Source organism: Leptidea sinapis, chromosome 44, assembly GCF_905404315.1.
Source record: "Leptidea sinapis chromosome 44, ilLepSina1.1, whole genome shotgun sequence".
Taxonomy (NCBI): domain Eukaryota; kingdom Metazoa; phylum Arthropoda; class Insecta; order Lepidoptera; family Pieridae; genus Leptidea; species Leptidea sinapis.
This window is the reverse complement of record NC_066308.1, coordinates 3,579,972-3,603,121: the sequence shown is the minus strand read 5'-3', so window position 1 is coordinate 3,603,121 and position 23,150 is coordinate 3,579,972. Positions and strand designations below refer to the sequence as shown.

Below are 23,150 nucleotides of genomic sequence, written 5' to 3'. Positions count from 1 at the left end.
TAACGCATGTCGGTAAATATCATAAAAACAGCGGGGTTGGCTATGGCACGTAGATGAAAGACTCCGGAAACTGTATAAAAAGCGGCCAAGTGAAAGTTGGACTCGCACATGAAGGGTTCCGTAGTAGCAAGAAACATAATATAAAAGTTCTTGCAGGGTTACGATTTATGACGTATTAAAAGAAAAACTACTTACTATATATATCTCGTTCATACCAATTTTCGGTTCAAGTTTGCATGGTAATGAACATCATAATATATATTTTTTAGTTTTATCATTCTTATTTTAGAAGTTACAGGCAGACACATCTTACCACTTTAGTGTCTCTCGCGCAAACTATTCAGTTTAGAAAAAAAAAAAATATTATAAACCTCAATATCATTTTTGAAGACCTATCCATAGACGTATGGGTTTGGTGAAAAAAAAATTTTTGTTTAAAAATCTTAATACAGTTCCCAGAATACATCTATTTACCAAGTTTCAACAGTATACTTCTTATAGTTTCGGAAAAAAGTGACTGTGATAATATACGGACGGACAGACAAATAAACAAACATGACGAATCTATAAGGGTTCTGTTTATTGCCATTTGGCTACGGAAGCCTAAAAAATAACAGAATATATTATTAAGTTTCATTGAAAATATGAAATATACTATTGAATAATCCCAGACAGCTGTATATCTTATTAACTAACATGTGACATTCATTACTAAGTTTTGGTTTGAAAGGTCTCAATAGGACCGAAGTTAGCTAACACTAAATATTGTTTACTCCGAGAAAGTAACTTTATTTATTTATTTAATTAAATTGCGTTACATGCGACTTAGTTACTAAACAAAATTGTTGTTCTAAATAATTATCACATGCACCTCGAAATGAGGCATAGCAATGAACGACAGAGGGGCAGACATTCAAATATATTTTTCCTCTAGGTATTCATTAATGGAATAGTAAAATTTTTCCAAAAGTAACTTTTTCAAAGAGGTTATGAATTTTTTAATATTGGTTTCGGCTTTTAAGTGTTCTGGTAACTTATTATAAATTTTAACTGACATTGGGTAGGGACCGGAACTGTGTAATGTTTATTTAGAGTTAGTTTGCATAAGATTATTTTTATAGCGAGGTGTGTTGTGCCGGGGCACGTCTATGATTTTAGTGTATAGATTTGGGTGTTTTCTTACAAACTTACATATTTCGAATATATATGTGCACGGTAAATAAAGTAAGAATAAATAGGTTTTGAAAATGAGCTTGAACTTGACTTTAATATCCGGTCGAACGAGCCTGGCTCGGATTTTTAAGAATGTACAAAACTTAAACAAAAAAAAAACTAATAGGACATCTGGATTCGAACTGGGGTCTTCTGCTTTCCAGATCACCCAATGTCCCACTGAGGTATTACAGTCTTGATTTAGTCTTATTAAAACATGGATAAAACTAATTTTTTTTTATTATATTTATCGTCCCCGAAATCCCCTGTATACTCGTACTAAATTTTCCGACATTCAGATTATATAATATACAAGAATTGCTCGTTTAAGATATAAGATACATAATTCCGATACTTGCAAATATACAATAATATAAATATTATATTCAATTTGTTAAGCATGCATTACTTTTCATATTATTATAAGCCTTCGATGCGAAATTTAGTTCTCATGGATGGATACCCACATCTCGCTCTAAACTTACAAATTCAAAAGCGACGAGAAATATGCATTGAAATATAATTTTGATAAGCAGATGCTGTTTGAGAATTTTCTCTTTTTTGTGGTCGAAAAGAATTATAAATATGACTCGATTTCTGATATAAGTAACTCTCTAGTGCGATCAACGTATGTTACTTAATAATATATATAAACTTTATTTCAGGCATTTGCCCGTATAAATCACAAATCAAAATTAAGTTAAAATAAAAATGCAAAATTGAAATTAAAATCAACATTATACATAAATAAAAAAAACAAATTCAACGTTGAAATTAAAATCTAAATGCAAAATTAAAGTCAACAATAAACATAAAATTAAACTTAAATAAAATAGGGTTTTAATGTTTTCGCCTCATTAGATAATATGAGCTAATTCTAATTTAAGCGAATTTATATACATTTAATCTGATGTTGTTGTTAGGTTTTACATTATAAAAAATATACGTAAAGGTTCTAAAGTAATATCTAAAATACAGATTTTACTTAGTTATTGAAAAATAATAGTTTTAACATATTTACGGTCTTATTCATAATGACTTATCGGAGGTTTAAAACTTCGCTATTAAACGCTTGTTAAAAATGATATTCTTAATTATTATATCTATACTAATATTATAAAGCTGCAGTGTTTGTTTGTTTGTTTGTTTGAACGCGCTAATCTCTGGTACTACTGGTCCGATTTGAATGATTCTTTCAGTGTTGGGTAGTCCATTTATCGAGGAAGGCTATAGGCTATGTTCAAAATTAGGGATCCGTAATAAAATTGCTATTTTTAACACAAGGTGTAAAATGGATAACCTATTTTTGCGTGCGCTGCAAAAACTATTGACAATAGAACAAAATGATGTACAGGCTATAATATAGGCAATATTTTACTACTTATAAAACTATCGCGTGAATTATACTTTATATGGCAAAACAACGTTTGCCGGGTCAGCTAGTTAGGGATAAAACTCCGATAATGCTGACGTGATATATAGTAGGTAGGACCCTTCTATAAACCTATTTTAATCAAAACACATGGCCGACACAGATCAGATGTCTCGTATTTGACGTTTGTTTTTTGATGTCAATCAGTTCATAGCTTAGCAATGTTTTTTGTACGAAATGGCAACAAACGTTCGATAGGCATTAAACACGGTTTAACTAATCTAAGTTTATACTTTCCATAAGCGTTTTATTATGAATAAGGCGGCTAGTATTTTCTCATATCTTATAATTGTTCCAGATGCCGCGATGAATACGAAAATGGTTTTGAAATAAACGAAAATGGTTATGAGGAATTCCGAATCGCGGACAGAGAGAGTTAGAAAGAAAAAGAGAATATTTACACTGGCTGGACACTTGAGACAGTAAATATGACGACACACGGCTTTGTTAGTGAAGCAAACGCGACCAAAGTAAAACAGGAAAGGTAAAGGTAAGGGTATTTGGTTTAAAGGTAGGTTTGATTTTGATGTTTGACAAGCGTTTTTATCATAATTTAATGATAGTATCCAGGCGACCAATATAAGGGAGACGGGGATTTCTGGGCCAAAATGTAATAAGTTGAAACATAGTTCAAAAAAAGTGTGTATGTATGCACGCAAGAAGTTAAACTTCTTTGGCCTAATGAAGCAAATTTCTTTAAAATGATTTATTACTGGGGCTATTCTACGTTTTTAGAAAGAACAATTTTGTAAAAATTTTGCAAAGATGACATTGATAATTAATTATAAAATATGTGTATAAGCTATCAATTGACACTAATTTCATCCTTTAACATCTAGGCCCAATAATGTATGGAAGTGTATCCGTCTCTTTTATATTCATGGGAGTTTCTATAATATATATGTAACTGTTTGTTTATTTTATTATAAAGAAATGCCGCACAACATTTGTACTGCATGCAAGAGAACTCAGTCCTGGGGTGCTATTTTCGTAATTTCAAAATCGTTGAAGTTAAATTTTAATCCTATCCAAGTTTTGCTCTTAAGATTATATTTATTCAAACAAATCTTATAACTATATTTACAATACTATGATAACTTAAAAAGCCTGATAAGAAAGCGCAAGGTCGCTCAGAGGGCATTGGAGAGGGCTATGCTCGGAGTTTCCCTGCGAGATCGAATCAGAAATGAGGAGTTCCGTAGGAGAACCAAAGTTACTGACATAGTCCAAATGATTGCAAAACTTAAGTGGCAGTGGGCAGGGCATATAGTTAGACGGACAGATGGCCGTTGGGGCAGTAAAGTCCTCGAATGGCGACCACGTACCGGAAGACGCAGTGTTGGTAGGCCCCCCACAAGATGGACCGACGATCTGTTCAAGTACGCCTGAATACTTTGATTGAGGGCAGCACCGGACCGACTGTCGTGCAGGTCTTTGGGGGATGCTTTTCTCCAGCAGTGGACGTCTTCCGGCTGATGATGATGATTACATAAAATTAAAGTTTTGCTCTATATTGGTATTCTCCTATCATTTCCCTAGAACGTTAACTGAACCGGAGCCGCACGGCACGGACATTTGAGTATTGTTCTAAGAAAACTAAAATATTTCTACTACTATTAAATGGCTATCTATGCTCTATTAGATAATGTTTTAAGTTGTTAACATAAGCAACGTCAAAATTTTACAAAATATCTTATTATCTATCTTGTGACGAGAATTCGTATCGTGCAATTTTCCTAAATTGGAATGTAACTTTCTCCGTCCGCATTTAGTTTTTATCGTCGGTTATTTTAAATGTAGTTTTTTTAATTTTACTAACAGTAATTAAAAGCTCAAATCCTTTAGGGTAATCAAATCAAATCAAAATCATTTCATTCATGTAGTTCAAGGAAATGACATTCGTGAATTTCCTTTTCTTTTTATATCCATAGCCTTTCAGGGATGAGCTTTAATAAGAAGAAGAAGTGCCGAGAAACTCATTACAACTCTTTTAAATAAACATTAATAGCTTTATCTTTTACAAATCAATTTGGTTATAATATTATATGTAATCTGATGCAACAAAAAATACTCAACGCCTTACTCGAGTAAGTCAAAAAAATAAATAAATGTGAATTAATACGTAGAAATAAGAGTTATTGAGTACAGTAGATGTACCGTTAATAAATAAAGGTATTCTGCGACCATTTTATTTGCAATTATAAAAAAAAAAACTTTACACCATGAAGCAGAGTTTCCAGATACTGAATCATCCTGCCACCACAAGTAGCACCCGTTCACGAACTTGACGCATGGGTCAGCCATTGCCCCTCTCGACCATATTTTAGGGAAGGGAACGACCCGTCCCACGTCGCTGCCACAAGTAGTCTCTTCCTCACATGTCTCTTTCTCATACGTGTTTACATTTTACTATGTTTTTGTGGAAAACTATTTACAAAAAAAAATGTGTACTTTATAACGTTGATTCTTGAAGTATAAATAACACGGAAAACGAACGAAATTAATCCAAAATGCAAAAATATTTCAGAGTATTGTACGTTCCGTCGCAGACATTCGTATGATACGTCAAAATTAGTTCTCTGGACGCTCGCTAGTGGCGCTTCAAATATGCACACAAAATTTGCTGTCAAACATATGTAACAGCCTGTCCAGTAGTATTTATACAGGTCAGTGATTGGACTCATACATAGAATAACAATTTGTTTATGCAAATGCAACATAATCAGTAGTTTATTTAGTAAACGGCATTTTAGCATTATTGTATGATTCGATTATTTTACATCCGCCATTTTGTTGTTTTTTAAAACTATTCTCCCTGAGGTAATTTAAAATGCATATATTTCAATTAATAAGTATAACAAAATTAATTGTTTTTTTTTTATCAGTCAGTCAGTTAAAGCGATTCGGAAAGAGATTGCGCTCTGAGCGAGATTTTTATGCTCTTTGAAAAACTACAAATCATTCATTATTTTCGTTTTGCACCCTTTCAACTATTGTTCATATGCCAGCGCTTAGATTTTCGACGTGACTGGCAAAACTTTACATTGTCCGTCTGTAAATTCTTTTTCTCATGAACGCGAGAAGTAATAAAGTTGTTATTAAAATGTCTGCAGACCCTTGTAACTTTTTTTAAAATAAATATGACAAGACAAGTCGAGCCAGACGCTAACTTGTTTTCTAATAGTTCGGCAATGCTCTTGCGATTCCTCTGGTATTGCAGGAGAATGTGGGCAGCGGTGACCACTTAACATTAGATGACCCGTTCGTTCGTTTGTCCTCTCTTCCATAGTGCCAGCAGAAGTAAAAACTTGAACATTATCTGCAATTGTGCTTTTTAGTTAAAAAATATTTGAAATTCAAATATTAAATTTAAATTTAAATAATTAAAATTAAATTTAAATCCTGAATATTAATTTTTTGACTCGAACTCTCGACCTCGCGGTGTTTCGGCTTCGAAATCACAATGATTCAACTACTGGTCAAATGACCGTATGATCATTAAGTTGAAATAGCCGAACTATAATTAATTAGAAGTATAAATCTTTTATCCATAATTTCATCGACTGTCTTACGAATTTTCGATCAGGCCACGTGTCCTGACGCGAGTTTAACATTTTATACCCATCCCAAGAAAAGTGCTCAACGCCGCTAAAGAAGTTTTCGCTTCAAAAACCTGATACAATGCAGGATCCTTGATTGAATGGGAAATTCTGGTCGGCATCGTAATTGCGCTGAGTCATAATATAAGATGTTATATCAAGGCTAACTTGCGTCCGTACGCAAAAAAAATATATATAATATTACATCACCAATGGGACGCTCCTTTGCACAGGATGCCGGCTTAATTATGGGTATCACAACGGCGACTATTTCTGCCGTGAAACAGTAATGTGTAAACATTACTGTGTTTCGGTCAGAATGGCGCCGTAGCTAGTGTAATTACTGAGAAAATGAGACTTACATCTGAAGTCTCAAGTGACGGTCAAGGTGACAAGCGCAGTTGTAGTGCTGGGAATTTTTGGGGTTATACAAGAATCCTGACCGGCACTGCATTATAAGGGGCAGGGCGTATCAATTATCAGCTGAACGTGTTGCTCGTCTCGTCCCTTATTTTCATAAAAAATACAAAACTATTATAGATATTGTATCAAGTTGTTATTAATTATATTGATACTATTCGAGCGGTATTCTTTTAAGAATAAATTCTTATATTAAGCCTTAGTCTCCGCTGCACTCCAACTATATACCGCAGGCGTAGTCGCAAACTGTGGCAACTTTTACTACGCCGAAATGGGCGTACCTACTCGAGCCAGTCTCAAACAATGTGTGACGTTGACACAGTTCTATTATAAAGTACCACATGATCTATTAAACTTTGATAATAATTGAAACTATTTAACTGAATTGCGTAGTAAATATTAGAAATAAGAAAGACACTGGGGTCACATATCATCAGTAATTATTTTGTATTTTATTAATTTCAATCTAAAATAACTCGAAGCGTATAAGATTTCATTGAGTGGCAAGATGCCACGCACACAAGCATCTAATAATTGCCGCAATAAAGAGGCTAAAGTAGTGCGATATCTAGTTGAGGCGCAGCGGAGACCAATCCTTAACCTAAGGATAACTTTAAAATTTCTTGTTATTTTCTTCAGTATGGATCACGTCAATTTGACCCGCAGTTGTCAGCTTGTTAAAAAGTGAGTGTGTACTTATGTATGTATGCAAGAAGTTATACTTCTTTGGCCTAACTAAGCAAAATTCCTTAAAATTATTAATTCCTCGTACTATTCTACGTTTGTAGAAAGAACAATGTTGTAAAAATCTTGCAACGATGTCTTTGCCAGTAAATTATTAAATAACGAATACGGCTGTACGGGCTTTAACCCTTTTGCCTATCCTAATAATGGACGGAGAAACCAAAAAAAAAAATAACGAATGTCGCAAACGTCAGAAAATTTTAGGGACCAACTTCGCCCTGTTACTTTTGTGTTACAGTGATGCGCGCGCATCTTAATATTTCACTCTCATTATATTTTCATAACGCGCCTAAAGTAGTATAACTTCAAAAAATTAATTCGAAGTTTTCACTGGCAGGTTACATATGGATCAAGTAAATTCAACGAGTGTGGTGGGCAACGCGAGCAGCGGTGATGATGATGAGTGGACCGGTTCGGTGATCTTCAAGCTGCGCACCGCTGTTCTTCTGATGATCGTCATCATGGCGGTGCTTGGGAATCTACTGGTGATAGTCAGCGTGATGAGGCACAGGTATCATCGCGAAGTTAGAAATCTTTGAATATTCGTAGTGTCTTGAAAACTATGAAATGGAATTGTTACAAAACCACGAGTTAGGGTCGCTGCATACGCAACGGGTATTTAAACGTTGACGGCATGAAGAGGGAATGATTGCTTATTTTTTTTTATGAAAATAAGGGGCGAGACGAGCAGAAAGTTTTGCTGGTGGTAATTGATACGCCCTGCCCATTACAATGAAGTGGCGCTCAGGATTCTTGAAAAACTCAAAAATTCTCAACGGCACTACAATTGCGCTCGTCATCTTGAGACACAAGATGTTAAGTCTCATTTGCTGAAACACAGAAATGTTTACACATTGATTGCTTCACGGTGGTCACTTCTTCAGTTGTGGTACCCATAATCTAGCTGGCATCCTGTGCAAACGAGCCTCCCACTGGTAACTAATACACACGCACCGTGAAAATTACTCGGAACTAACGTGCTAGTGTTGTAAATAAGGACTGATGATCATGGAATTTTCATTTGAAGAATTGGCTTTAATTGGCTTGGAAGAAGCTATGACTGTAAAGAGGTAAAGGAGACCTTCTGTAAATCCTACACTCCGGAGCATATAGCAGCATACGCAGCGGAGTCAAGGACGGGACGGGGCCCGCGCGGGGCGGAACGTGCTAAATATCGTCGTGACGGTATTTCACCTTCGCCACCACCACCACCGCGTGTCAACTTCCCGTCCCGTCCATGCATTTTTGACGTATGCTCTTTGTTTACATTTTCTAAGATATGATCGGACAGCCTGGGACTAGTATGTGATTATTTTATAGTGATAGAAATTACTGTACAATATTGTATATTTTTATTGAAAAGAGCGCAAAAAAAGAATGCTGGGAGAGTTACTTGCGCCGCTTCTTCTCTCTCATTTGTTTCCGAAGCGGTAGTAGTATCTAGTAGTTATTAGAAATGACATCAAAAATAATTTGAAAGGAATCAATTTCGAGAAAATAAATGCCTTTTTATGCCTTTTTATTAAGAAACGATATTTACAAAACTTCACGTTTCATTCTGTGCGGATAAAAACACGTTACGTATGCAACAAACTCTAATCAAAATAATAGTATAAATTAGGCAGTTAATTGAGGTAATAAATATCATTCATAATAAAATTTAAAAATGCATTTATTATATATATAAATGTAATATGTACTATGTTCTCGATGGTCTCAAACCCGCACCTCTCGGGCTCCTACCGAGCGTACTTACCAACTGAGCTAACCGTCCGAGTGACGTATCGACCGTAAATCTTGGTATGTCTTGTTCAACTCTCAGGCTGTATATTATTTTATAGTTATGAAGTACTTTAATTTTTCCTTTAAAATATTTAATTATTAAATAAATAGATTTTGAAATAAAAAAAAATAATTAAATCTTTATCATTCCATTATTGATCCTTAGGACGTCCGCTAGTTCTTATGCAGTCCAGACAAATAAGTGATCTTTAACTAATTCTATCCACCCACAATTAACAAGATAAACAACTAAACAGGATGTTTAAGTAACAGCAAGTTATGCCAAACTCGACCTTAACAAGCGAGACATTAGGTCGAGATTCTTTTACACTGGTATATAGAATATATAAAATTTTGTGTCTTTTGCGAAAATTTGAAATGACCTTCGTAACAATAAAAATTAAGTACATGAAATGATTTAAAATATATTCTTCAATATAATAACATTAGTACTACAGAATTATTGAAATGAGTACTAAAGAAATGAGTAAAGAATATGACGCTAATAAAAAATATTCAAGATGATATTGCTTTTTATAAATGTTGTTTTAAATTTCTATTTCTAGAAAGGTCAGTAAAATATAAAGAAGATGAATATTTATTCATACGCCCACAATGTTATTTCAGAATAAAAAGGCCTAACGCCTACGTGGGTTAAACGTTAAGAGACTTCAAGAAAAAAAATAACATGGCCTGCATCACAATATAGGTGAAATTTTGTTCAAAGCAGAAATTCACAAATTGTATTTGTATTGTAAATGTAAATTTTAAATTTGGATCCCTCAATTCTGGGATTAATTGAATTATATTTGTAACCAAATTAATGAATGATGCGGGACTCGAACCCGCGACCTTTCCGGTTCTGTACGAGCGTTCCTTCCACTGAGCCAACCGTTCGTGTGACTTATCGTTCATAAGTCTTGGTATGCCTTGTTCCACTCTCAGGTTGTAGCTCCATCTACATCATCATCATCTACTTCAAAAATAACAAATGGTTTAGATTTAAAACAGCGACATCTCAAGTCAACTTCCTAATATGCAATTATTGGGGTTGAGCAAGTAATAAACTGTACAGTAGATCCTGTAGAGTTTTTGGGAAGCAACTTCCAAATTTTTTATTGGATATTTTAAAATAATAAATAAATATTCTATCCGGCTTAAATTTTTCTTTAAGTCCTTCTTTTTGTAATGTATTTTTTGCGTCGGAATATTTTCATTGAGATATGTTGTAACCGACTCTCTAAGAAACCAATTTTTGTGGATATAGAGGTACGACCGCGCCTTAAGATGAAGACGCAAGCAACACAGCCCCACTCTTTTAATGTACTCAATATTTACAGATTCACGAATTATATCAAATAACAAATTTACAGAATTACGATGCGCGTTCTGAATTTGTCACTCTCTAATTCATTACTTTTATAGTTTATAATTCGACGGACAGATAGTCCTCGAATAGCGACCACGTACCTAAAAGACGAAGTGTTTGTAGAGATGATCGTCGGTCCATCTCGTGGGGGGCCTCCCTGGCCAAGATCGCCGGAATACATTGGTTGAGAGCAGCGCAGGACCAATCGTCGTGGAGATCTTTAGGGGAGGCCCCTGTCCAGCAGTGGACATCTTCTGGCTAATTATGATGATAGTTATATATAAAGTCTCTTTCAATACTAAAAAGCCAAAAATAATACTAAATAATGGGAATTAATAGGGAATAATGAGATAAATCCTACCACTAGTTTTTAGCAGGTTCCGCACTGGAATAGGAATGTATAGACTGGGAATGACGCGGGCACCCTCACGCACTTTAATTATAAATGTTTATTGTATGATATTACATTGTAATCCATATTTTTATTAAAAAAAACCCGCTTAGTTTCTTGCACTCGATCTTCTCAGGTCCGAGGCAGTCTATTTTGAATGGGTGGTATTTTTGACGTTCAATAAGCGATTTCGAATCCTATTTTGCATAAAAATATTTGGATTTGAAAGAAATGTGTTCTAAATTTGACTTGTGTTCAAAATAAGAAAGTAACGTGGGAGTGTCTTTCCAAGTTCACACATTGTCCTCCTGCGAATCACTTTAATGTTATCCTTTATGTTCTGTTTTAGAAAACTCCGTGTCATCACAAACTACTTCGTCGTGTCCCTCGCGTTTGCCGACATCCTCGTCGCAATGGTCGTAATGCCGTTCAACTTCAGCGTCCAGTTCTACAACGAGTGGATCTTCGGCAGCGTCATCTGCGATCTCTGGAACTCCTCTGACGTCTACTTCACATCCACATCCATACTTCATCTTTGCTGCATTTCTGTGGATCGGTATTACGCTATTGTCAAGCCTTTGAAGTACCCGATAAAGATGACGAAGAAGGTCTGTTTTAAAATATAAGTTTATTTATTCAGATATCTAATTCTTAGTATAAAATAGAATTTCCTTAATTAATTTTCTTCTTTTTTAACCCGATTGACGACGGATAATATATATATTTATATAGAAATTCATAATTATATTTAAAATATAGGTGATATTTGGTGACAACCTTTTTTTATTTGTTTTTGATGAAAATAAGAGACGTTCAGCTGATGGTAATTGATACGCACTGCCCATTACAATGTAGTGCCGCACAAGATTCTTGAAAAACCCAAAAATTCTGAGCGGCACTACAATTGCGCTCGTCACCTTGAGACATAAGATGTCAAGTCTCATTTGCCCAGTAATTTCACTAGCTACGGCGCCCTTCAGTCCGAAACACAGTAATGTTTACACATTACTGCTCCACGGCATAAATAGGCGCCATTGTGGTTATGGGTATAATCTAGCCGGCAATCCTGTGCAAAAGAGCCTCCCACTGGTATCACACTAGTAACCTCAATTGCTTGTTGCCAAATATCCCCAACATAAAGATTTGAAACATACATTTTAATATTTATCAAGGAAATATAGTAAGACCATTAAAAGGATACGCTTATTAAAAATACGTACGTTCTTTAAAAAATTAATTTATTGAAATTAATGTAAGCATTCCCAGACGCAACAGTGTAGCGTTATAAGTCAAAACCATTTTCTAGACTCCTTAGAAGTTGTTGTATTTTGGTAAACATTAATGATGTCTCGAAATAAAGCGTAGAGAAGTTTTGTCTTTTGATCTCACTTGAAGCACTTAAGAAATAAAATCAAAGCTCACTTAACTCGGTTAGCAGGCTTCACAGGGAAAAGCTTTTAAGTGATGATAATTGACATACTTAAGCCGAAGCATCAACAAGATTATCTGAAACGAGGGTTTTGTTTCAGATTACAAAATTTTAATAGTCAGTTATTAATTCAGAAAGATTATTACGATATTTGAAGAGCTTTATAATTTGAATATGGAAATTTTGAAGTTGCTATGTTGGCAAATCTTTCACCCGCGAGTTTATGTAGATACGAAATTTTAAAACTTTCTGAATAAACAATACAGGTATTAAGTTCATTGGAATTTGAGCTTGAATTAATTTTTAATCATTCCCACCCACAACATAAATGGTATAATTTATAAACGGTCACTAATAAAAAAAACTCAGTGGAAAATTTGCAATGCTACCAACAGATATTGTAGCCACAACCAGTGACTCAACATGTAAACATTTATGCAAACGATGAACAGGTTCGCCGATATATATATAAAGATTCTTATGAAAAACATGAAATAATTTATCCAATTTTTCAGATGGCGTTTGTGATGCTCGCAGCTACATGGCTCAGCCCTATAACTATATCATACGCACCAATTTTCATGGGATGGTACACAACTAGTGAATACATAAGAACAAGGGAAGAAAACCAATGCCAATTCATAGTCAACAAACCATACGCAGTTATATCCAGTTCAATATCTTTCTGGATACCATGTACAATTATGATATTTACTTATCTGGCCATATTCAAAGAAGCAAACAGGCAAGAAAAAGCTTTGCACGCTCGCGCTGGTAACGCAATGCTTATGCACAGACATTCAAGAGAAGCTGAAGATAAAAATGGGGCATTACATATAAATGCAACAACGCCAACTAAAGACAAAAATATACTGAAAATGAAAAGGGAACATAAAGCAGCTAGAACATTAGGTATTATTATGGGAGCGTTCATACTCTGCTGGTTACCTTTTTTTCTATTCTACCTATCAACGTCTTTATGCGATACTTGTGCCTATCCTGAAGTTTTAACAGTGATTATGTTTTGGACTGGCTATTTTAATTCTGCATTGAATCCAATCATCTACGCATATTTCAACAGAGACTTTAGGAATGCTTTCAAGAACACGCTAGCATGTGCGTTCTGTAGCTTCTGCAGGCGGAATTCCTTAGACTCTGATGCGATGGAACGATTGGATAGGCGTGGATCAGCACAGTTGAGGGTACCATTACCTTCACGAAGGCAATCAGATCTAGCATCTCTTTGAGTGTCACCAAATTTTGACTTTGTGACAACCGTTTGACGGGCCTAGTGTTTCAACGAAATAAAATTAAGACAGTGATCCAAATAGTGACATTGTAGTAAATTATTTTTATAAAAAGCAAGTTCCTTGGTTTGAAAGTAATTTATTTCGTGTAGTTGATAAGGCTAAACATTGTGTTAGTGATACTATAGACAAAATAGTAATACGAATGAGTGTTTTGTAATAATTGATATCAAAGATAGTTTTAGTCCAGAAAATGTCGTTAGCAGTTCAAATATTTCTAATTCTCTAAATTCTATATTTCAAAGTACTTTTACTAATTTGGACTTAGAAATATTGGAAGTTTAACTTTTCCTTAATACAGTATTTGACGAATAGAACAATTAATATAAAATATATTAAGCAATAAGTAGTTATGAAATTAGATTAACAGTTTTAAAGTGTTTTTTCAACCAGTATTTAAGAGGTATTATGATTAAAGAGCTATGGACTTAAGTTGTACAGCAGTAAATAATAAAGTGAACAATGTAAAATAAAAAACTGAAGCTTTATAATAGGAAATATTTGAAAGATTCTCGAAGAAAATTGAGAAATTTTATTTATAAACTTGCCCGATGAGATGTTTTTGTTAGTAGACTGTAAAACAAGTTGCTCGACTTAAATGCTGAGAGCAATATTTGTACATAAATTTAACGGTCAAATAGGTAGGTAAAATTAAATTCATCTATAGGTTATATAATAATTATAGTTTAGAAATAGGGAGATACGATAAATATGGGGACAAATAACGCTTCAATAGAAAGAGTTTATAAATTAATTGTTGTGCTATTATCTATATCAGATCCATTAGATTTTGATGTATTGATGTCGTGTTTTGAATCAATTAATATGAATAGTTCTAAAACTACTAACATTAATTAATCTCTTTTGCATATCGATAGTGAAGTTACTTTCTTTAATATTTTAAATAATTTTAATCGTTGTAGAAGATTCAAATACTTACGAATAATAGTTTCTTTGATTGTTAGTCGACAAACGATTGTCAGTTGTTGACGAATGACTAAACCCTTTTTTAAACACAAGTTTTAATGAGTTTGTAATTTTAATTGTTATTAATAATAATCGTACTAAAGAAATTTATTTATTTTAAAGTATTATTAAAAATTTGCGCCTTATTTCATCCAGACTTTTTCATGCAGAATTACATATCTTTTGAAGATAACGCTTTTACACATTCCAAAAATTTATTGAAATCTTTGCCAAGATTACTGATTACTTATTATCCGAAATGGTTCTTGTAAATTGAGACTTCGCTATCGATAAATAAGACGCTCTTTGTCAAAGCTAGATTCTTGTTCAAATTATATTTTGTCAGTGTCTATTTACTTCGCTTCAAATCTTCATATTAATATCTGATACATGTCTGTTACTGTTATTAATTCACGTTCTATTTAAATATTGGGCGATTGAATTATATTGTTTTTAAAGTGAAACTTTTATTACATCGTCTCGGACTTTTTCGTCTGTGTGTTGCATGTCGCGTGACGGTCGGGCGGCGTCTATAGTTCGCAGCAGCTGACCGTGTAGTGTATAGACTATTACTCATTTGTACCAGTGCTCCACGCTATTTTGTTTGTTTTTGTCAGTGTTTAATGTATATATTATTCCAAAAAATTTTAGTTAAATGTCTATAATGTGAAAAATAGTTTCACTTTTACCGTTATTTCATAAAACCACACAAACCTTTTTTTTACTTTGTTTTAAGTTTTCTTGCAATAACATTTTCACAAATGCATTGGATATAATATCTTATCGTCACTTGCTTGACAGTGGAAATATAAACATTGGCAAATTTACAGGAAACTCCAAAATATTAGTGAATACAATGTTGAACTATTATGCCGATATTTGATTATTTATAAAAAGACTATTAAAGATGTCTTGAAATGTACTACAATGTAATGTTTGACAGTAATATAATTTAATTGTATAAATAATTTTATTGGGATTTATGATTTAAAATACCCTCGCTATCTGGGAATTGGTAAAAGAACTTAACTGTTTAATGGGGAACCTGCGTTGTTATTGTGAAGTATGTTTTTATGCCATTGAAAACCGTGATTTAATAACAGCTACACATGTTATCTCTCGTAATTTCAATGTGTCTTCCTTTATTAATAAGGCTCAAATTATTATTAGGAATGTGAAATTAGTAGCTAATTAAATTAACTCCAAAATCGGTATTTAGCTAATTGTGTCTATATAACATTGATGACGTCATTTCGTCTTTAAAGTGTAGATATTTTAGCAATAATGAGTAATTATATGGTTGTGACCTTAATATTACAACTAAAATCTTAAACTGAAGGTTACTTACAACTAAAATGTGTCAAAATTTATATTACTGAAATCATACCTTGCAGAAACAAAAGAAAACTTACTCATAATACTTCAGGCAATAATCCAATTACGCAAAAATTTAACTTGAACTAAATACGAAGTCTAATCCACTTTATATTTTTATTTGGTCTAAGTGAAATAAGGACCGTAGTAAGATAGTAGACATTTTGTTTATAGCAGATGTCTATTATCAATAATATTATGCTCATGCAGGAAAATAGACAATACATAAAAGAGGTCTTTATCATTGCAGTAGTTGAATTAATACAAATACTAATTAATTTATTTACGTTTTTGAATATACCTAATAAATGTGAAGCAAATATGAATATATAATGAAATCCGATTGACAACAATTGAGTAAAATTATACATTACATTCATGTAGTTATAAATTTTGATAGATTTCCAGTTGAAACCTCTGCTTTCTGAAAACGTGCTTAAAAATGTATTTATGCAATAAATGTATGTATGTATGTTGTACATGAAAAAAAAAAAACAGTATTTGCTTCAACATAAACTACACCCACTCTTTCAATAGAGATAAATATAAATCTTTGTTTAAAATTATATTCTAATTTCTGTTTGAATAAACAATTAATTATAACATAATATTCCATTGTAGTTGTTCAGTTTTATTTACATTCAAATTTAAGCCATTGGCTACATAATATAATATCAAAGGAAAATCATATAATTTTAATTTGAGTCCGTCCAATAATTACGTTCGTTATCATAACATCCATTTTAAATCATTTTTGTAGAACACTTTTTAATGTAGAAACTACACTAGTTGAAAAATAACATTTTTTTATGGAAGAAAACAAGAGTAAGGGTCAAATGATTCGATTACGGTTCTCGGTCCTTTAAGGAGCTGCATTTCTTTTTTTTTTGAAGGACCGGTGTGGTATCGTCGTTTCTTTGTACATGGAAGGTTTTAAAAACTGAATTGTGGAGGAACGCCCTGCAATTAAAGATTTTAGGAGCTTCCGTGCCCCTCGGTGGCGTAAGGCACATATTAGATGCTATTATATATGATACCAAAGTACCGTGTAGTAAATTTTGCAAGAGTTAGTTTAAAAAATTTAATTTTCACTGAATTGCTCCTATAAAGTGCAGCATAAAAATAGTTCTTTGAGAGCTAGGAATGTCGGAAAAGGACTGAGACAAAATTTGGTAGATATCATTATACATAAGCCAATTTTAATCAGTTCTTTTATTTTCTAAGTTAAATAAGTGTTCCAATCAAAGTGTAAAATATATTGCATGTAATACCAGTGTATCTTAGGACATAAATGAGCATATACCAAATATGTACAAATACAACCGAAGCATTATCAAAGCCAAATCGTTGCTAACATTCTGTAAATAACCGTTTAAGTAATTTAAAAAAATTATGGCCATAATAGGGCAATATTGTCGTCTTTGGCAATTTCTGTAATGTTTCATCCGTTTTTATAACTATGTAGCATCAATCATAAATGTGAATAGTTAGAAATATGTATTGGACTTTAGAATAATCTGTTTTTTAATATCATATAATATAGTAGTAATTAAAAATCACAGCAATATGTAACTTTAGTGTAATCAGTGTAAGTAGAATCGTGTAGATTTGGGAAAGCTTTTTGCGTTTTGTATTTTAAAATATATACGTAATTTGTGAGAGATTTAATGGTGGTATAGAGTGAGAGATAGTAAATAAGAGATAAAAGGTTGCTGTTATTGTGGATTGAAATAGCTTATTACGCACCAGTGGAAACCCTAATATAAATGAAGTATAAAAGAATTTAGTGAAACATTTAACAGCTCAATTGGTTTAACCGTAATATCTTCCAATTTATTGGTTTATTGCAAAACATGTCGGAATAATAAGGCAAAAATCTAAATACAGACACAGGTGATGCCCATAGCGCGGTAAAGTGGTTCTACGAAATCGTTATAGGGATTAATGCGTTTTTTCGACCTCGTAATTCGTAATAATAATAATAATAATTAACCACAATTTTTAATAAGTATTCCCAATTGTTTGCCTTGTTTTACTATTTTATTAAGGTTTTTAGTACATTAATTTAATAAAATAATTTAATTTTGGGTCAACACAATTGGCATACGTGCAAAAGTATGCGAAGCTTGTAATGAACTGTACAAATCATTATAAATTTCACACTACAGAAATATGTATGTGGGAAATCGCCGCGTTATGTGTAATAGACGTATTATAAGGTATTGAAGATCGCGTAATATGAAAAGTCAGTATAAGGGTGCCGCGTTATAGGGATGATTACTGTATAAGTCATTCTCAATAGTTAACGCAGATTTGCAGACCTAACAAAATAACTTATCTTAATTATCACTGTCTCTCAATCTATTGACCTCAAATTCAATTTAAGTTTTGTAAATATCTCCTTTATCTACCTTGTCTGTGATACTTCATAAATATAATTTTGTTTTTACTTTGACTAATGTTTTAATGTTATTTTATTCAGAGTTTTATTAATTGTAGTTTCCACGCGTCGCGTGATCCTTCTATGTAAAGCTGTAGTTATTTAAATTAATATTTATTATGTCTCGTGTTTTGCTGAATTAGATTAACAATGATCAGTTCAAGTATTGATCTAAGAACAGTAAGTTATATGCAGCTAACGTATTCTATAGCTACTGTTAGATACATTTAAAAAATCATACATGGGATTTGTTGTTAGAATTACTTACGAGCTGACGATATTATTGCAAGTGCTATAGACGCGTGAAGACTGGCTAATACATACATAGCTACTTTTTTTCAAATAGCATTAAATCACATTCAATTTTTACTTTTGTTTTATTGTTTTAATAAATCTCAAGTGTAAAAGTTTCAGAGTCAAGTACCGTTCAAATCATAAGGTTAGTATACTAGCGTAATAGAGAGACAATCTCCTTATTACGGCGGAACTAAATTATAATGTTCATATGTGATAGTTTTACAGATGTGTTAGTAAGTTAGTGAAGTGTGTAGTATTTTGCTTCTGACAAATATTGAGGAACGAAGTCATATTCACGTAGAGAATATTTTATTATCTGACACATATTTTCTTAAATGATTATAATCTTAAGAAATTAGAGTGCTTATGGTATAAAATTTAATATTTAGTATTTTAGTGTAAATGTTCTACGAAAAAAACATCAGAAAAGTAGTTTAATTGAAGAATCAGTAATTTCCTGTAAAATGTTTCTTTAGTTGCACAGTTGCTTTATGTAACAACACAATCTAAAACAGAACTCGACACTATTATATTATATTAATTAATATCCGTTAAAAGACAGTACAATAACGATAAACACACTTAAATTAAAACGCGATCCAGTTTGACATGAGACTAATGGACACTAAATTGTTTCATAACGGTTTCATGGACTTTATCTATTCCTTCTCTTTCTAACACTTAGATTTTTTTGTAAGGATAGTTATTTCACTTTCACACATGGTTTGTCGATTACTCTAGTATACTAAGTTTATGGTTCAATTACTGTTCAATAGACTAATGAATAGTTAATGTTGTGATATTTTGTTTCAAATACAAAAACTATAAGAAACTTATCAGTCAAAAAATAGGTGTAGACAATTTGTATTTTACGCGGATATTAATTGCTAACAATTTAGCGCAGCTGGTCATAGTCATAACGCAATGAAACAGTCATTTGGGGCTAATAGAAATGAAGTTTATAATAAACAGTTGGAGACATACCTTAGATTAAGGATTGGTCTCCACTGCGCTCCAATTAGATACCTTACTATCTAAGAACAATAGCTTTCTTATTACAGCAACATTATATTGTAGTGTGTATCTTTCAAATTTTCAGATACGCTTCGTGTTATTTTACTCTGAAGCTTATAAAATACAAAATAATTACTGTTGATATGCGATCCCAGCGTCTTTCGTATTTTTTGTAGTACTATTTTTACAAAGTTTTACTACACAACCCGGCATTTTAGTTTCAATTATTAGCAAAGTTTAACAGAACATATTGTGGCACGTCAACGTCCTACATTGTTCGGGATTGGCTCGAGTACGACTACTTGGGCGTATTATTTTACGACTACGCCTGCGATAGGTATATAGTTGGGGTGCAGCGGAGACCAATCTTTATTGTAAGAGTTATACTAATATGTGATGACCACATTTTATCTATATAAAAATAGATCTTAATAGATTGCATTATTAATACACAAAAATCTATTATTTAGTATTATCGATACGCAAGGAAATGTAAGTAATGTTCTGGAATGAGGTCAAATAAAATAAGTTATGTAGTCACGTCTGAACAGACTTGACTACATAACTTATTTTTGGATATACTGGGGAAAATTTAAATATAATGTTCATTATTTTTTTACATATTGCGTTTTAAATGAGAAAAATTGGAATGAAATTTATTGCCTTGATATAATTTGTTAAAGCTTCTTGCCTTTTCTGCCCTTTGCACAAGGAAATTAGTATTATATAGATCGTATATTAGTTGCACTTAGCTAATAAAAGTCATTATTCGATGCAGTTATATTAAATGGGTTACTCAAATTTTTTTGGGAAACAAAATTTTATGAACAATGCGGGACTCGAACCCGCGACCTCTCGCGTTCCGTGCGAGCGTTTTCCAACTAAGCCAACCGTTTGAGTGACATATCGTTCATAATTCTTGTATGTCTTGTTCAGGTTATGGCTTCATCTACAGAATCTACTTTACTACAGTTGATAACCTGCTAAGCCCTTATATTGCATATTAGGAAATTGACTTGAGATGTCGCTCTTGCAAATCTAAACAGTTTGCGAGTTCATACAAGATTTATCAACGATACGTCACTCGAACGGTTGGCTCAGTTGGAAGAGCGGGTTCGAGTTCCGCATCGTTCATAAATTTTATTTTCGAATTTATTTGTGTAATTAATCCCAGAAGTGAGGCTTATCACTTTACGAAAAAATAAAAAAAAATAATTGAGTTATTGTAAAATTAAAATAATAATTCGATAGTACTCATTCACTTTGGTGGCTTGTAAATTGAAATTTACAAAATCATGTACCCCTTAATTTTTTTTAAAACAAGGCATGAGTTGAAAACCCATACAATATTCGGATGCATTATTTTTATAAATTAATTTTTGATAAAGATAATGAAGATAGAAGAAAAAATAAATAAAGAAGTAATTTTATATGTATATATTTACATTTAAACAATATGTTATGTTTTTAAAGTGATAACCCCTTCTAGGATAAATACACAAATAAAATTTGAAAAACAAAATTTATGAACGATGCAGGATTCGAACCCACGATCTCCGGCGTTCCGTGCCGGTGCTCTAACCAACTGAGCTAACCGTTCGAGTACCGCCACGTTATAAAATTCTGTTTGCGTTATTCAACTCTCAGGTTGTGGCTTCATCTACAGGATCTACTTTACAGTTGATAACCTGCTCAACCCCAATATTTGCATATTAGGAAATTGACTTGAGATGTCGCTCTTGTAAAACTAAACAATATGTTATGTTTTTAAAGTACCCTCACTTCTAGGATTAATACACATATAAAATTTGAAAATATTTACATTTTTCTTTTTGTAGACTTTCTGTTCGCTCCATTTGACTGTACTCAGCGCAAAAATGTATTAATATTAATGAATTAAATTATATTTGTGTGGGTATTGAAATGCTTTTTGCAGATTAAACAAATGTTTTGTACATATTATTGTGTTGTTTTATTTTATAATATAGTGTGTAGGGATCCAGTGGTCTATGAACAGTCTGGCTTCTACCACATTTGTAACAGTGCTCAGTGGAGATCTGTGACCTGGTAGTCGCCGTGGAATTCAAATTCAAATTCAAAATAGGATGTGACATCACTTACTGAAAGTCAAAAAACTACCACCCATTTCGAAATGAATGCCTCAGACCTGAGAAGAATGGGCGCAACAAACTCAGCGGGCCTTTTTTTTCATCTAATAAATATGTTTACAAAGTAATATTGTACAATTAAAGTTATTGAGGGCGGTCACTCCATTCCCAATCTGTGGTATCATTAAGAAAGACATTTATGTTATACTAACCTTTACCACACAAACGTTTTTTAACAATTCTTTTGAATCCCGATGTTTTATATGTTTTTTTAATGGAAAAGGAGGACAACCAATCGTATGGATCTGATGTTTAGTGATCACCGCCGCCCACGATCTCTTGCAACACCAGAGAAGCGTGGAAGGTACCAATACCGTATCGTGCCGGAAACACCGCACAAGGAAGCACATTCCACAGTTTTGTAGTACGTGGAAGAAAGTTCCTTGAAAACCGATTGAAAACTTAATAAATACGGTAGAAGACACCCAATGAAGCGACGTCTCTAAACAACGCCACTATCTAGCCGTTCAGAGAGCACTGGGTCCCCGACAATTCGAGCTGCTCTGCGTTGCACGCGGTAAATAGCGCGTGATGGTATGTAATAGGGATATATAGGGTCTTCTATGAATTGTCTATCTCATTAATCCAACTTGAGTATTGAAAAAGTTCCTAGTTGCCTTTACCACATAAACGTTTTTAGGGTCCCGTATCCAAATGGCAAAAAACGGAACTCTTATAGATTCGTCATGTCTGTCTGTCTGTCCGTGTATGTCACAGCCACTTTATACCAAAACCATAAGAACTATACTGTTGAAACTTGGTAAGTAGATGTATTCTGTTAACCGCATTAGGATTTTCATACAAAAATAGAAATAAAAACAATAAATTTTGGGGTTTCCTCATACTTACAACTGAAACTCAAAAATTCAAATCAAACCGATACGTTTGCATCTATCGATGGGTCTGAAAAATTATATTGAGGTTTCTACTATCATTTTTTTCTAAACTAATAAGTTTGCGCGAGAGACACTTCTAAAGTGGTAAAATGTGTCTGTAAAGAGGCTTCATTTTATGTATGCATTTATTGATCGACTTTTTAGCGACCTAATGAATTGGTACAGCTTTTCATTATATAATTATACTACCTGTATATATTATACAGTATTAAAAAACAAATTCAATAATTAAAATTTTTGGTGCATAAAGAATTGATGACGATCGATTCTCAGACCTACCAAATATATAATATAAAAATCACGATACAAG

General features: G+C 32.9%; 1 protein-coding gene across 4 annotated transcripts in view; it reads left to right on the top strand.

Moving 5' to 3' along the window:
* LOC126977273 (octopamine receptor beta-2R) overlaps positions 1-21,738 on the top strand; it is a 272,543-nt gene extending 250,805 nt beyond the window's left edge. For 3 of the 4 annotated variants that reach the window (XM_050826027.1, XM_050826029.1, XM_050826028.1), the window contains 4 exons: positions 2,943-3,128; positions 7,745-7,918; positions 11,299-11,557; positions 12,894-21,738. In XM_050826027.1, coding sequence (XP_050681984.1) covers positions 3,073-3,128; positions 7,745-7,918; positions 11,299-11,557; positions 12,894-13,625 — 1,221 coding nt within the window. In that variant the 5' untranslated portion in view covers positions 2,943-3,072 and the 3' untranslated portion in view covers positions 13,626-21,738. Of the gene's footprint in view, positions 1-2,942; positions 3,135-7,744; positions 7,919-11,298; positions 11,558-12,893 lie in introns of all 4 variants that reach the window. The other variant, XM_050826030.1, reaches the window with a different exon arrangement.
* Positions 21,739-23,150: the final 1,412 nt, after the last annotated feature.